Below are 17,306 nucleotides of genomic sequence, written 5' to 3' on the forward strand. Positions count from 1 at the left end.
TTGACTCAGTTGCAAGAAAGCCGTTTGACATTGTAATTGAAACGAACATAAACTTAATTTGGTATAACATCAATTTATTTTACATTAAGATTTTATTTACTTTTTCAGTAGTGCATCTCTAACATGCTAGGAGTCGCAGTACGTAAAAGGTGCCACAATCCACATCCGCAAGACATGTTTGTCCATATGCAAGTAAACAATGCAAGAGGATGCATAAAGCGACTCTTAAGAAAGAATGTTAGTGTTCTACATCACAACTCCTTTTTCGACATCACCTTATCAGCTGATTTGTCTTATATACATAATTCTATACCATATGCAATAGTATCATATATACTTCTATTTTCATATTTATATTGTCAATGTAAATAGCAGCAATACAAAATATTTATATCAACATTGAAATACTTGTATGCTTTTTGTAGTTTCAATCAAATTAAAAGGTCAGATAATGGGGGATAAGGGCCATCTTACGTATCCTTTTGCATTGTTTGCTTAATATATGGCCAAAGATGTCTTGAGAATGAACTGTGGCATCTTTTACATACTGCGAGCAGTGGCGGTATTAGCGGGTAGGCCGGGGTCTACCCAAAAATTTTGAAAAAAATATAGAAACACTAAAAGATACAATAAATTGTGAATATATTTTCCACTTTTTATGTTAATGATAAATAATTATTTAACAAAACAGCATCAACCACTACTGTAAAAGTAATTTCCTATTGTCATTAATCAATCAAATATGCATATGTATCCATACAGGAGGGAGCGGGCCTATCCAAAATTAAAATCCTAAAGCTACCCCTGAGTGCGAGTTTTAGCATGTTGGAGGTGAACGACTGGAAAACCGTTTAGAAATTTGTTGTGAAATGACTTGATACTAAACCTAAGTAAGTTTGTTTTATCTTCGTTTCAGCTACAATGTCAAACGGCTTTCTTGCAACTGAGTCAATCATTTTTCCATTTCTGTGCAGGTAGTTTCTATTTTTTTAATCACATTCATTTTTACTGAAATAAATGTGAATAACACTGGTAATAGCAGAACTGTATCCAGACAGTTTTCCGAGAACAACAAGAGAATAACATCTAAAATTTATTATAGAACTTAAGGAAATAGTTACAAGGTGGTAGAGCGTTGGCTTCGCATTCGGGAGGTGGCGGGTTCGATTCTCGCTGCCGGCCATCCTAACGGGTTTTCCAGGGTTTCCCTCAATCCTACCAGGCAAATGCCGGGAAGGTCCCTACTAAAAGAGGCCCTGGCCGATACCTTCCCAAATCCTTTCCATTGTTATTGTTGTTATTAGATATCCAGTATAAAATGGCCTCTGAGTTGTATATGGTGATCATTAAATAAATAAATAAATATTCTTACAGAATCTGTTGCAATTACTAAAGAAAAATTATCTTGAAGAAATTCCTCCCTGGACAGAATTCCTCGTGTCGAAAGATTAGGCAGAACGGGAAGACACCATTAAAGATCCTGTTATTTTGGTGTTTATAGAGATTTTGAATTGTTGTTTTTAAGTGCCAATATAATAAAACAACTTACTTTCGACAAGATAAATTTTCAAGCAAAGCACGCAACGCAAGACAATGAAAATCAACCTTTACACGGCTGTGATCGTCACAACAGCGTTTAATCAATCGATTACTAACGATTTCATCTCGACTTCACACCAACCATGAGAAAGTCGAAGCTAATTATCTCTGGTTGAGGAAGGAAATCCAATGCAATCGTTACCTGCATCAACGAATTTTAAAGTTTGTAGAAACAAAATAATTAAAAAGACGATAATAGTATACGACCGTAATGCAAGATTGCACCTCCCAGATTTTCTGAACCCCCCCTAAGTTCAAAATTCTGGATAAATCACTGACTGCGGCTTAGCCGATTTACATTAGCTTTCCAATATTGGCATTATTCTTAATGGTTCTTCGCACCTAATTCTGAAAGTTTAATAAATTAATTAACCAAACAGTTTGCTTTATTTCCGTTCTAGTCCATTGTGCTCAGTGCCGAAGTAAGGGGGCGCAAACTTCGGAAGGAATAAAGATATATAAAGAAAAGCAGGGTTTATTTTTGGAAATTTTCTTACGCTTCGCGCCAACCATTGTGGCATTCGCAGCTGGTTTCTCTATCTCACTAATATGTACGGGGCCGCCATTGTATACTCTCGCCCTGGACGCTGATTTCCCACAACACGGCACTGATTGTGATCAATTTGAAATTAATAGACGCAACTAGCAGGGGCTTCTGCCTCATTTGCCCCTTAGAGCGTCGTCACTCCCTTTCGAATGACATTAAAATTTCAATCATTGAACATGTTTAACAAATAAATTCGAACATTCCTCCATCAAAAGAAAAAAAAAATGGAGAATTCAATAATGTTAATACAGAGAATCCCGGTTGTAAGAACTTCAGGACAAAGTACGATAGACAAATTACTACATTATAATGCGTTGAATTCCTCAATGGTATTTTGTTTGCGGTAGCATTCATTTGTTATACGAGCTTAGTAAACTTACCACCAGATGGATAGAAATCACCAGCAGCAGTCTTCTGGCATTATCCTTTGCGGCCTGAAGTATACAAAACACTGCGGATAATTACTCAGGTTTTGTGGAAGCAAGTATTTTAGCGTGTAATTTGTGTGTATATAGACATTCGTTTTGTGAAACACGGACATATTTTTCTTCTACAGAAGAAATTTTATAACTGATCAACAGAATAAGAGTGATTTTCATGACAGAAGAAAGGTGAATACACCCAGAAAGTTTGTTTACATCAGATGATTGTTAAGTGTGTTGCAGTGTTCATGTTTATGATCGAGAAATCCATGTCGGCTATGCGTATTACAGTATAAAAATGCAGCGACAGCAGTAGTTTAGTCTTGTAGCTTTCTAATATATTTTTATTTTTAATTCCTTCCCATATGATAACAGTATATATAACAAGTTTTTGAGTACTATTAATGGAGATCGCTTTCGGAGCTGTCATTTGCAAATTTGAGATGTCATAGAGATTCATCGAGAAATATGACAACCCCTTATACTGTATGTTAAAAATTAGGCTTTGCTTCTAAAAAATGTTGTAGGTGTAAATGAATCAATGAACTGTCTTTAAAAATTTACTTATTGCATTATATTTTAATTCTGTTCGGAAGCCGCTTTTTCGCAAATTATAGAGGTCTATTCTAATCGCATGATGGCTGTAGTTCAGTAGTCACGGCTTTACAGGTACCAGGTTGTCTTTCCATACCGAAATAAACGTGCTGGTATCCCATTTTTAGATTTTTTCGCTAGAATGGGTACCGGATACCGGAGAAAGGTTTGTGTGGATTGTTTTTCAACTTGTGTAAATAAGTTTTGCACCAAAAGAGTCAACTCATTCTTAACAATCCAGAAGATATGTTTGGAGAGGGCAAGATTTGCTTTAACGTGTCCTTGCAAATTTACAGGGATATAGTATACATGAAGCTGCATCAGTTCCCGAAGGAGCAGGACGCTCATACTGTTAGGGATTATTCATTGAGTATGTACGAACTTACAAAGGGGTTAAGAAAGCGACTTCTTTTGGCTTCAGTTTAGAGTTGCCCCTCCAGTCTGAACGTGCTCTTGGACATTGCAACATACAAAAAACAGTCCTTAAAGTATTAAAAATTGCTACATTTCTCTTAACTTTAGTACTCCATGGGCTTCGCAAAAATTTAAAAGGTTTTCTTCATTATTTTTGAGCATCCGTTACACCTGTTCGCCATATTCGCCATATTTTACAACTACCATCCTGCTGAAACCTTCCGCGAATGCTTCCGCATCCGGCAAATAGTACTAACTTCCACATGTCTTTTCTCGTATTAAACATAACTCTCAAGCTGAACTTACATTCCTAAACATCAAATAAAAACTTTAAATTATCATTTCTTACCTCATTTCTCCTGTAAATTTTCCTGATTTTTATAAAAAGCGGAGGGGTAACTCTAAACTTAACCCCGACTTTTATTTACTTATCGACTAATATGAAAATAAATAGGAACGTACCTGTACTTTATATCTGCATGTGTAGTGCCCTTGTACTTTATCTATGACTATATGTGTGTGTGCGTGTAGGGGGAGGGGGATTTAACGCATATCGCATGTCTTGTGCACATAGATACTTCTTACTATTGCACTACGTAAAAAATTTATGGTATTTCATGTAGAAGTGGTAATAGAACACAGAAGAAGCGCAGATCAGGGGGTTCTCATGTATACTATTACCATTTACAGATAGAATGAAGTACTCGTCGATATTTCAATAGCAGCCTGTTAAGTAAAGAATCAGAATAAAAATAATAGATCAGTAATGATGCAAAGAGGGCAATCACTAATTCTAATTTGCAGCGTACGAACAGTGGCAGATCTAGCCTCCAGTTGTTTGAGTGGCAGAAATAATTTAAGGTATTTTTATAATATAAATATATTGTATTTTTCAAAGTTTCTGGCCATCCCAGTTTTTACCTTCTAGATCCACCACTGCTTACTAAATGAATTTTATAGCGTGGCGCGACATGAAGTAATGTTTTGTAATAGTAGTTGTGATGGATGTAATTAAAATGTGCAGTTAACGAAAGCTGGCCCGTGACAGATAGTTATATGTGTTGCAAATGAAACGAAAGGAAGTGTAGTTCGCTATTACTACACTGTTCTTTCACGCTGTTTCTGGGCAACCAAGGTCACTCACCGCGCTGTTGCCGGTAGTGGAGGGTCGAATATTCTGCCAATAGTTGTTTCTATTGTGATATATTTAATAGTTGTTTTAGTACATATATGGTGTTCTTTCCAAATTACTCATAATTGTTAATTGTGAATAGTTAGTGTGTGCTGTGTTTACAAAAGAATGATAGATATGATGACTGAAAATGCTGTAACAACAACGAGTAAGACAAGTGCTTTAATATACAGAAGTCAGGCACAAGAAATAACATGTATTATACTGGTAATGCACGCTGCAATTTCGAACACGAGAAACAGGCACGTAGCCAGGATTTCGTAAAGTGGGGGTCCGAGACATGAAATACTGTGGTCATCACACCAGGGGCTCGTCCATTCTAAACTATTTTACTGGAAACACATATTGGTTCGTTTAGCCAGGATTTCGTAATGGGGGAAGGGGGGGGGGGGGGCGTGACATGATATACTGTGGTTGTCACACCAGGAGCTCGATCAAATCTAAACTATTTTAATGGCAACATATATTGGTTTCAAAGGAATAGTAGAAAACTGTTTCTGAAATAACGTCTGATACTGCAGAGAAGCGATCACGAAAAATTATAATAAAAAAATGTCCACATTGTTACGCAACGGCGCCATGCTTCCGAAAGCTTGAAATTTCCCTGACTTTTCCAGGATATCCCACTCATTCGGCACCATGTATTGAAAGTAATACAAATCTCATAAGAAAAAGTAACCGAAAGCTTGCTGTGGCTTTTTGTTTTTAATGCTGACTCTTCTTTTTATCGTTTCTTTTTCTTTCCTCCTTCCTTAATTTTTTCATTTCTGGTCTCGAAGGAGGGGGGTCCGGACCCCCCCCCCTTGGCTACGTGCCTGAGAGAAAGGAAATAAAGAATGACTCTCCTTTCTTCCCGTAGAAGAGAAGCTCAAGCGTATTTCGAATTTTTTGAGAGTCAGTGAATGAACTGTTATTCGCGAAATAGCAAAAAAATTCGACGACACGAACGGTACTTTTCCAGTATCACTTACTACTGGTATTAGAAAAAAAAAGTTACGAGTAATCCAAAATGAACCGTAGGTGACTTCATGAAGGATGCAATTCTACCTCACATTTATAGACAGTACTAATAAAAGAAGTATTCAACTTTAAATTCCTTCTTGATTCGTTACGGGAAGGCTGCACTATGAAAATAGTCCATTTTGTATTGTCCTTTCGCGCTTCTCGTGTCAGCAAAAAATTTAAGTCACAAACAAGCAGAATAAAAGTGTACAATTATTAATTCACTTTCCGAAATAAGTGATAATTTTACTTGACTTTTTTGTTATCTCTAAACTTCCACAACTAACTACCTGCTGTGAGAAGTATCTGTCGCATAAACTCAAAACTTACACGAAGAAACTTCTAGCTCTGGATAAAACATGGCTGCGAACCCTTCAGTTTAACTAGGATTTTCTGTATCTTAATTACTTCGTTACGTAAAATACTGTACCAATCTCCATCTTGCTTCCATTCTCGTATGTGTCTCTTCATTACAAATGGCATTATGTAGTTTTTTTTTTTTTTTCGATAGTCATTTGAAACTTACGCCATTATGTAGTTACACAATACATTTCACTGTCATTCTATTAGGGTAGAAAAATTTTCATTATAAATGTGAAAGGGCAAGACTTTACTTTGGCTAGAATAGTGACTGGAATCGGTTCTTATAGATTCAGTTACTTGCTGGAATTGTGCCTTTGGTGCGATGTCTCTTGTAAGATGAATTTGTGGTAGTTCATATTTTTTTCCACTAGCTGTCTGTCTATCATACTCAGTCATATGATAGTTTGCTAATGTGATGTCAGGTGTTCGTATCTGCTTATAGTCAGTGTGTTAGGTTTATGCGCTGGTTGTCAAATTCGTGGAAGCACATACTTTGATTTCTGTTTCATAGCGACTGTAGAGTTAGTAAATGAGATTGAGATAACGTTTAATGGATTCGATGCTAAGAGTTTAAATTCGTCTTTTTTAAATAAGTTCGTATTAGATTCGGATATTAATTGTTATCACTTTGCAGCATTGTGTGGTTTAATTGAGTTAGAGAAAACTTGTGATGATTGTGTTGAAAGGCTGAAGCTAATTCCGACGTATGGTAAGCGTGAACGTTTATTAGTTTTTCTTGTTTGTTATAACAGAAATTGTGGTCGCTTTTCCTTTTTATTATTTTTAAATTGTATATTTTAGTTTCTTCCCCAATCTTACACATATAAAATTTCCAGTGTTACTTCACAAAATATAGCTGGGCGAGCGAAGGGGGTTAGGAGCCCCGCAGGGCTCATTGTATTCTACCTTTATCACAATTTAAACAAAAACAAGGTACTCGGTTCTGGAGCCTTGGAACGAGTTGGAGGAGATACTAAATGCCATCCTTTTTAAAATTAGAAAACTGAAATATATTTTGATACCTTTCATTTTATCCGGCTATTTTCAGTTTTACGGAGGGGTTTGGTTTTAGCCCACCATTGTAGTTTCGAAAATAAGCTTTCTACATTATTATTTTAATTTTTAGCGGAGAACTATTTAGGTATATTGTAGGTTAAAATTATAGATAGTTTGGAATATTTATACTGGATTAGATCAGATTAGGTTTGGTTAGTTTTGAAGCTGATTTTCACCTCATTTGAAGTATGTTAGTTTTATCTGTGTTTGTTTTCTAATGCACATTTTGTGGAATTAAGTAATTACTGTTGTTTAAGAACTTTGTCGTTTGAACCGATTCCCGGAGTAGTCACTGGTCGGCACAAAGCAAACTCTTGCATAGTAAGCATTTGCCAAAGATGATTTTTGAGTTGAGTTGATTTTGAGTTTAACGTCCTGTTCTGCAGCGAGGTTATCTGAGACGTGGACCTGCTGATTAACGTGGAATCCGAACCACATGAGCTCCGGCCGGTAATCGAACCCGGGTCTCCCACGCTAAAGACGTGTACGCTAACTGCTTAACCACGGAGAGCTCCAAAGATGATTTTTATTCTCAAGAGTAATCTGGGTTTGCGTTCCTGGCAGCAGGTTGTCTGTTTCGAGGAACTGATTCTTAGACTGCTGTGATGAATCGTTCTTGGAAAACGATTCGTGAACTGCTCCGGGGATTCGAAACTTGCCTGTGAAAATTACTGAGGCCAGTATGTTACCTATCTAAGATTAGATTACACATAATAAAACTAAACTTGCCTATAAATGTTGAGCACAATTGCTTTGTGACTTACAATTTTGACATCTCATCCCACAAATTGTTTCTATCTAAGAACTTAGTAACTCTTTCCATTACCTATTTATTAATTTTGTTATCGTTTGTAGCATTCAATGCTTTTGTTTTATATGCAGATATGAAATATGTAATATGTGCCGTTTGAAAGCTACAACTTTATGTTGGGTTGGCAACACAGTTAACATTGTGTCATCACAGAATATACTAAACAATAAGCACCCTCTGCTGATATTTGCAAGGTACAAAATATCAGCGTTTTTTAGTTCATTAGTTTGAAATGCAACTTGAACACTTTTAACATATCGTGTGACGTGCCCTCGTCGTCTCTAGATAGCTTCTTGCTTTTGGTATCAACCGCAGAATGACATCGGAGCAGTCTTGGGTCTTCACATTTTCTAGGGTTAAACTGCGTGAGAGGAAATCCTAATCTCTTGATAGTATTACTGGAGAAATTGTCCATACAAGCTATGACAACCTAGATAAAATTACTGTTGTTTAAGGTTCATTTGAGAGATCCTCCTTTGATATTCGGTAGAAGATATTGGAGCTGCACTCACGATGTGCTTTAGGGGAAATAATATGTCTGATCCTTTATTTTCTTGAAGATACGAAAACCACAAACTGCTTGCCTTCATTTTAGCGGCTGCGAAGCCAAGCGTCAGAATCTGGACAAGTGGAAGAAATTAACAAGCGCTACAAGCTAGTGATCGTATAATCTTAATTTAAGTTAAAAAGAATATTTTTATCAGTACGGTTTCAGAATGGTTAGATAAATAGTACCTTTTTAAATTCAAGAAAAAAGCGCTGGTACTTTGTGCCGCAAGAGAAAAAAAAAAAACACTATAGCCTATATAATGCTATTTTGCTGTTCCTTTAACAGACTGGTGAAAAAATTAATTTTGCTTATTTTAGAAGTTATCTGTAGCACTTTCAGCATTGAAGAAAATTAATTCTATTAAATCCATGAAATAAAAGTCTAGCCAAATGCGTCAATCTACAATTCTGTTTCTCATTATATTCTACTGCTTTACCAGTGGTGTAATGCTGATATTTTTGGAAGAGTAGATACTGACCACTTTTAAAAACGCAGTGTACAGTATACCCATTGGAAAAGAATTAGATCACATATCCTTGTGTTATTTCCTATTCTTCGAGCTCTGTCGTGGCTATGGATACCATGCGCATCTTCAGCGCCGGAGACTGGTTCGATTCCCGCTAGAAGCTGATGTGTTTCGGATCCTACGATAAGCGCTAGATTCACGTCTCACGCAGTCTTGGTACTGAAAATACGTTAAGTCCTAAATCAGCTAACCAAGATCTCATTCGGTCATTAACTATCCATACTCTTAACAATTCGAGTATTTTTTACAGATGTCTGTAGCATCATACTTCATCATTATATCTACAATGTTATTCTTTGAATAATGCTAGGTTTTACAATAGCTACTGTCTAATACGTGTATGCTACAATCTTTAAAATCGAAATTAGCGTACCAAATTAAGAAATAATACTGATCAGTTCTGCCATTAAGATTAAATAAAATCTTGAAGTTTAACGTACAAAATTATTTCCTTAGTTAAAAGAAGCTGGGTGTGGTTGAGTTCCGAGTTTGGCGTCCCATTCAACAATGAGAATATATGAGACGTGGGCTTACAATTTGACGAGTGATCCGAACCATTTGAGCTCCCACGAGGAATCGGACCCGGGTCCCTTCAGAAAAGGCGCATACTCTAACATTATAGTCACAAGGGAGCTCGTAATAAAAGCAAACTCACTTTTAAGTTCGTCAAGGTATCGTTAAGCACTATAATCTGTATTGAGTTTTCACATTTGAAAATTTCGTATTAAGTTTTAGTTGTAGAAACTCATTTGATGAAATCTTAACTTATAATCAGCGACGCCTTTGTGGTTCATTCATTTGAATTTGAAAGCTGTTCTGTAAATTATACGCTTGCAACGTAGAACGTATCTAATTTGAGCCTCCTCCCAGTAACTGACTTCGCTTTTTCTCTCTCAAAAATAGTTAGCGACACTATTGCGTACAGTTCTTAATCATCATCATCATCATAAGTATTCTGCCATATTGGCAGGTCAGTTGCTACAAGTGAGAAGCTTTCATGTACCATAGTCTTCAACTAACCTGCTCTACACGTACATTTTTTTTTCTGTTTCGATATCATCCATGAACTACAGCTCCCTTTACCCTCTGCCCTACTTCCTGCATCAATTCTTCTACTACGTCCCTCGTTATACAGTTCCTTCTCAGCCAGTATTCCAACCAGTTTCTCTTCTTCTTTTCAGTTTCATCTAAAATTGCTCATTTCTCCCCCGACCATTTTATTCATTTTCCCTTACACCTACCTTATCTCCTCTATTCTTCTCCACACCTACGTTTCGAAAACTTTTACTTTTAATCTCTTTTGCGTAATGTCCATGTTTCTTCCTTATACAATACAATACTCCACACAAAGCATTTTATGAGTCTGTTTTCCTCAACTCTTTATTCTAAATCCACAAACTAGACTTTTCTTTCGCCATTCCTATCCTTTCTTTTATTTTACATCTGTACTTTATATCGTCATTAATAATACTACCCACATATCGAAAACTAGTCACCTGTTCTATTTTGTCCCATCCTGCTTCTATATTTGATACCAACACCGTGCTCGTGGGTTTTCTCGGGGTTCTCCCGTTTCCTCTCACTCTTCATTCCACTATTTCACTCATCTCTCATAATTACCGTCTTCTTTAGCCTAACCGGCATACCCGTGGGACGCTAAACTTAAAGATTTCATTTCATTTCATTTTCTGTATTTGATATCGACCGTTTCGTTCCAATCAACATAAGGGGGCGCGGTGGCTCAGTGGTAGAACGTTCACATCCGGTGCTTGGGGGGGGGTCCCTGATTCGATCCCAGCTCTTGCCGTGTGGACTTTGTGGTGGACAAACACCGTGCTCGTGGATTTTCTCGGGGTTCTCCCGTTTCCTCCCACTTTCTTCATTCCACCATTTCACTCATATCTCATCATCACCGTCCCCTTTAGCCTAACCGGCATAATCGTGGGACGTAAAACTTAAAGATTTCATTTCATTTCGAATCAACATAACTTGTTTTTCTAACGTTTATTTTCATCCCATATTCTTCACAGCCCTTTCTCAAGTTTTCTAACATCTTAATTGATTTTCTTTTCTGATTTCACAACAAGAGCCATATCATCTGTAAAGCTTATGCACCTGACCTTTCTATCTGCTATCGAAATGCCGTATTTACTATGTAACCTCTTTCTCACTATCTCTTCTAGAGAAATGTTAATTAATGGTGGCGAGAGACAACATATCTGTCGAACTTCCTTTCCAGTTGCAATCTTTTCTGTCGTTTTCCCCTCTATTCTGACACTTACTTGTTGGTTCTTATATAAGTTTCTTATTAGTTCTCGATCTTTCCATTCCAACCAAACCTTCTTTAGAACTCCCAACAACAAGTCCCATTCAAGCCATTTTCTAGATCAATAAACACAACATACACTTCTTTTCCATTTTGTATAAAACTTTTCACCGATCACTTTTAATAATCCAATTGCATGTCTTATTCCCTTACTTTTCCTGAATTCTAACTGTTCCTCCCAACTTTTTGTTCTTCCGTTCAACCTTCTGTTCAATATTTGAAGCAAAATTTGTGCTGCCTGTCATATAAGAATTATAGTTCTGTAGTCCTCTTTTCTCTTTGGGTTCGATTTTCTTAGCCATCGGTGTATGATCGTCTTCAGAAAATCTTTCGGGCACTCTCCTTTTTCATATATTTCATTGCAGAGTCCGAACAATTCTTTCTTGTCGTTGTTTTCCATATTCTTAATGAATTCGATTGTATATTATCTATCCTGGTTGCCTTTCCATTCTTAATCTCGGATATAACGTTTCCAAACTTAACCCGAAGGATCGTAAACCTTTTGTCATTCTCGCGTACTTCATTTCCTACTTCGCCTAGGCCAGATGGTCTAATCCCTATTCTCATATAAGTTCTCAACATATTCTTTCCATCTTCCTAAGACTTCACTTCTCTCGCTGATTACCTTCCCATTCCTATTTTCTGCCGCCATCGTAATACCCTTTTGTTTCCTCCGCAGTTCCATAGTTTTCACCTCTGTACATTTCGTCATATTGCCAGATTCTATAATTCTTCTATATCCTCACATTTTCTTTGGTAAAACTTTTCCCTTTGTCTCTCTGTTTCTCTTCGTAACTCGTTGTTTTACTTCATATATACCTTTCTGCTTTGTTCTGTATCAACCATGTCTTATGTCTTCCTTTCTGTCATTTTCTGCAGCATGTGTTTTGTAACCCATGATTTCTTAGCAGTTTTGTGTCCACGGTATGGTACTACTTCTGCAGCCTGCTGTATGCAAAGTTTAATATGTGCCTGCCATCTGTTACTATCGGGACCTATCCTTTCCTCGTTTGTGTACTTTCGAATATTTCAACGAAAATATCCCTTATTTCCTGATTTTTCAACTTGTCAATATTCATCTTTCTGTTGCCTACTTTTCTTCTGTCTACATTTTTCGGTTGACCATCCACTTCGGCCAGCATAAGGTTATGACCAGAGAAAATGTCTGCCCCGTGATGGGTCTTCGCATCCTTTAAGCTATGCCGATACCTATCTGAATCATAATATAGTCTATTTCATATCTTCGGCCGTCTGTTGAGGATTTCCATACATACCTTGTAATGACTGAACTTAGTGTTCCCAATTACTAGTGAATTCTGTCTACAGAAATTAATCAGTCCTTTCCTCCTTTTATTTCTTTCGCCCAAACCATATTTGCCTGCGACCAGGGTGGATTGATTTAAATCAAATTCCGAAATAAATTAATTTAAAGTGAAAATAAGTAAAATCTCGTTTCTATTCTGTCATTTCGATTATGGAAGATAGTAATCATAATACAATGAGACTGAAATGTATGTACAGCACACTATGAACACGAGTGTCATGTAGGATGATTAGGAAAAGTCCCGTTTTTAACGAATCGGATAATGGGACAATCCTGCTTTCTTCTCTTCGTAACATAGGGTTTGTAAATGTTCCAACGGGGAAATCATCATCGACATTTAAGACAAAAATTCTTTTGTGTGCGCGTCTGTTTGTTTGTTCCCAGATAATAGTGGCGTATTTAGAGGGGTCTGATCCCCTCTGCGAAACATTTTAGATTTTATAACTTCAGGCGAAATTTATGTGTTTTATATGCATTTCGTGCCGCAAGCTAAATAGTTCCGATTTTCTAAAAATATGCCCCTGCCAAATATCAGTAACTTTTGTATATATATATATATAAAAGTGCCGATAAACGTTGCTGTACTTTTTCCTTAATGCTTAAGAAACATTGTGTGGGATTGAAATAGGTTAAAGTTTGGGAATTAATTCAAAATTCAACTCTAATATTTTCACGTAAATGGCGTAATTAACATTTAATACTAATTCCTAATGTTTTTTCTTCAGTTCGCGAATTCTATTATACGAGGAGAAAGATTTGATTTAAGTCAAGAAAATCGATATAAATCAAAAACCCCAACAGAAATGATTTTTTTTTTTTTAAATCATATTTTTCTTCCACACTGCCTTCCTGTCTTTCTGCGACAACTTCATTAAAATCTCCCCTTATATTTACGTTTACACCCCCGTTTTCCCTATTATTTCCGCTGTTTTCTCGTAATTTTCCTTTACTTCTTCAGTTGTATGCGAAGTGGTAAGTGCGTATGTTTGTATCACCATTAGATCTTTTTTCTTTCCTTTAAGTCTTAACATCAGAACTCTGTCGTCAATAAATTCTACTTTCAGTGCTTTCTCTTTCAAGCGCTTACCAAGAATTCTTTCCCACGATTATGATCGCCCTTTTCATTACCTGAGTAAAACATTCTATATCCTTATCTTCTCAACCCCCCGTTACCTTTCCATCTAACTTCATAAACTCCTGCTGAGTCTAGATTATTTTGTTTCATTTCTTCTGTAAGATTTTCTAATTTCCCTCTCTGTAACATGATACGTACGTTCCATGTCCCTATCCTAAACCTTTTGCTCTTGCTTATCTTCCTTTCTGTAGCGATTTTCCTCATATTGTTACTGTATCGTAAAATAATGATAATAATAAAAATCTCATCCCAGAGATCTGAATTAGGGGATGTTTTATCTCCAGAACTATATTTTGACCTGCGAAAGACCACGTTCTCTTTCTGCTCTTAGCAAACTAGCGAAAAATGGAGGGGTGGTTTCCTGTTGCATTCTATCGCACAGTATCTCAACGTTTAAAGCCAATCTGACCACGCCTGAAACTAATGTCCAAGATGCTATATCAATCACTATGGCTCCGCTAACTTGGCCACTGGAGATTTGGTGTGCTTTCTTCCCGAAGACTCTTTATCTGGCTATTCCATTTAGGCCATTTCGATAGCGCCGACATAACTGTCCTTGTGGTAGTGAACTAGCGCCGACATAACTGTAAATTTCACTGTAGCATGCAATTCTTCCTACTCGACACTCTCTTTCCTTCAAATATTGCTGAAAATCAACGAAAAAGTAAGGTAATGGCTCTTGCTGAATACTGATTTTTTTAAAATTTTTTTTTATTTTTAGTTTAACGTTTAAAGGTGACGGTGATGATGAAATGGATGATAACTGCGTATTGAAGTAAATGAGTGGAAACAAAAGAAAATACACGTACATAGTGTTCGTCCACCTCAAAATGAACTTGGCGCTAGCTGGGATAGAGCCAGGGATTCCTGGGATTTACTACTAAGCCACCGTGAACCCCAAGCTAAATTCTTAATATACGAGGGAAGTTCAATAATTATTGTCCCCGGCATATTTAAAATACTTGAGCTGGGGTGGCTGATGGGGGATATTGTAACCTAATGTCTTAGATGACTATATGCTAAATTTCAAAACCATAGCTGCTATATTAATATTCTTTTGTGTTGTTTCAGGTGTGAGAGGTGGCACCTAGCTTGAAAAATGGAGAAAACCGAATAACAAGCTGTCATCAAGTACCTCCAGAAAAAGGGGTTAAGCCCAAAGGAGATTCATGAGGACATGATCAGTGTGTTGGGTGATGGGGCTCCTTCCTACCAGGTGATAAAGAACTGGTGCCGCGCTTTCCGTTGCGGCAGGGAAAGCTGTCAACAGGCTCCTGGTGCTGGTCCTCCAACAACAGCATGCACCCCAGAAAACTTGATGCTGTGCATGATACGATTATAGCAGACAGACGAATCACGGTGCAACAGTTAGCAGACATCATGCACATCTCTGTAGTCTCAGTGGAAACCATTGTACATGAACACTTGGGATTCAGAAAGGTGTCAGCGCGGTGGGTACCCAAAATGTTATCCCGTGAAAATCAAAAAACAGAGTTCGATGTTGAAGGGCTGGTTTGGAGGTTATGGGGGCAGACCTGAAACAGTGCTGTGATAGATTTGTGACAGAGGATGAGACGTGGCTCCACCACTATGATCCCGAGTCCAAACGACAGAGCATGGAATGGCACAGCAGTTCACCTCCCTCACGCAAGTTCAAGGAGCAAGCATCATCACGCAAGGTTATCTCCACAATTTTTCGGGATGCGAATGGTGTGCTCCTTATTGTCTAGCTGGAGGGCGGATACACTATCACGGAGGCTATTATGCAGCCCTAATCCCTAAGTTACGCGAAGCAATCAAGGAAAAACGGCGCGGAATGTTGCAGGGAACAGTGCTGTTCCAACCAAGATAATGCTCCGGCCCACAAAAGCCATCTTACTGGTGTCGCAATCCATGCTGCTGGTTTTGATGTGTTGGAACATTCTCCCTACTCACCCGACCTCGCCTCTAGTGATTTTCATTTGTTCCCAAAGTTGGCACCTCAAGGGGAAGAAGTTTCACTCAAATGCAGTTGTTATTGAAGCTGTGAAGGAATGGCTCACGGCTTAGCCAGAGACTTTCTTTGAAGCTGGCATAGCGGCTTTACAGTATAGGTGGAAGAAGTGCATTACTATGAAAGGAAACTTTTTGGAAAAATAATACTGCTTATAGGTCAAGGACAATAATTATTGAACCACCCTCGTATATTGTGATTGTCAGAACATGAAGTGTATTTAAAGGGCAGCATAATCAATAATAAACTATGATTGGCCAAACAGAGATTACTAAGATTGTAACAGTTTTGTGTTACATTGTATTTTTAAGTTGTACATGCTACGTCGTTACTCATTAGCCAAAAGAGGAGGAGGAAAAATAAATTTGATAATGAAGTGAACTGTAAATAGACAATACGTAACACCCAAGCCCTGGGCCGAATTCGAAGCCCCGACAAACAGGTCGTGTAATAGCCAGCCTAATGATTTAGATCGCACAACTATACCAGGCGCTGCCTAACAATTGTAGTATCTAATAGACAGCAAGTCTCATTTGAACATGGAGTATGCGAGTGACAAGGTCTGCCAGTCTTTTTATCTTCGCCTAGTATCCTGGGTTGTTTTCGCTTTGTGGCCTGGAGCAGAATCCTGCTGGAAGGTTCTCCTTTCTCCAGGGAACATGGTAGCAGACATTGGTTTCACTGCAGGTGTTAGCACTATGTCCTGGTGCACCGTGGCAGATGTTTTAACACCTTGTTCCCAAAAATGCAGCTGGGTTCTGCCTGAGTAGCTCACTCCCCACCAAACCATCACTGAGGCAGGATGATGTTCCCTTGGAGCTGCCTCAGCAACTGCAGTAGATGACGTGGCATACATACGGTCCTTTTGGGCGTTGTAGGTCTGCTCAATTGTGAACACCTTTTCGTTAGTGAACAGAATCTTTCTTGCAAATTGTTGGCGTAACCCCGCAACAGTCTCTTTGATTTAAGGACCCTCTGTGACATTAATATTTGGGCCAGAAAGTGACCAGTCCGCCTCATATACGCCCGTAAATGTAGGTCACTCATGAGCACACGAGACATGGAATTTCTGCTGATGTTCATCTCAGCAGCCATCACACTTTGTGTTCGAACAGGATTTCTTCGAATTCTTGCTGCGACTGCTTTCTGGACCTGCGGGGTTCGTACCGTTCGTGGTCTGCCACTCCTTGCGCGGTCAGCTGCCGTTCCAGTCTCGGTGTACCGCTGTATGGTGCGATACACGAATCTCTTGCTGATTTGTAGGGGTTTCAGGAGGTTGAAAATGTCACCTGCTGTCTTCCCGACCTTGTGTAGTGCAATTACTGCTAAAAGATTTTCGTAATCGCCCCACTCCATCAGAACTCAGTACAATATCAACGTATGTCATGAACAGTCAAACACACACTACATGCATTTTCCGCTTTATACACAGATGGCAGCACTGTGCCACTC

General features: G+C 38.0%; 1 protein-coding gene across 2 annotated transcripts in view; it reads left to right on the forward strand.

The window, feature by feature from the left end:
- Positions 1-2,535: 2,535 nt before the first annotated feature.
- LOC145662655 (CUE domain-containing protein 2) overlaps positions 2,536-17,306 on the forward strand; it is a 58,507-nt gene continuing 43,736 nt past the window's right edge. For both annotated transcript variants that reach the window (XR_014127076.1, XM_081728449.1), the window contains exon 1: positions 2,536-2,757. Coding sequence is in view for 1 of the 2 variants with exons in the window: in XM_081728449.1 (XP_081584575.1) it covers positions 2,744-2,757 (14 nt within the window). In the remaining variant the exon portion in view is untranslated. The remainder of the gene's footprint in view (positions 2,758-17,306) is intronic.

This window comes from Thermobia domestica, chromosome 10 (assembly GCF_964235325.1).
Source record: "Thermobia domestica chromosome 10, izTheDome1.hap1.1, whole genome shotgun sequence".
Lineage (NCBI taxonomy): Eukaryota > Metazoa > Arthropoda > Insecta > Zygentoma > Lepismatidae > Thermobia > Thermobia domestica.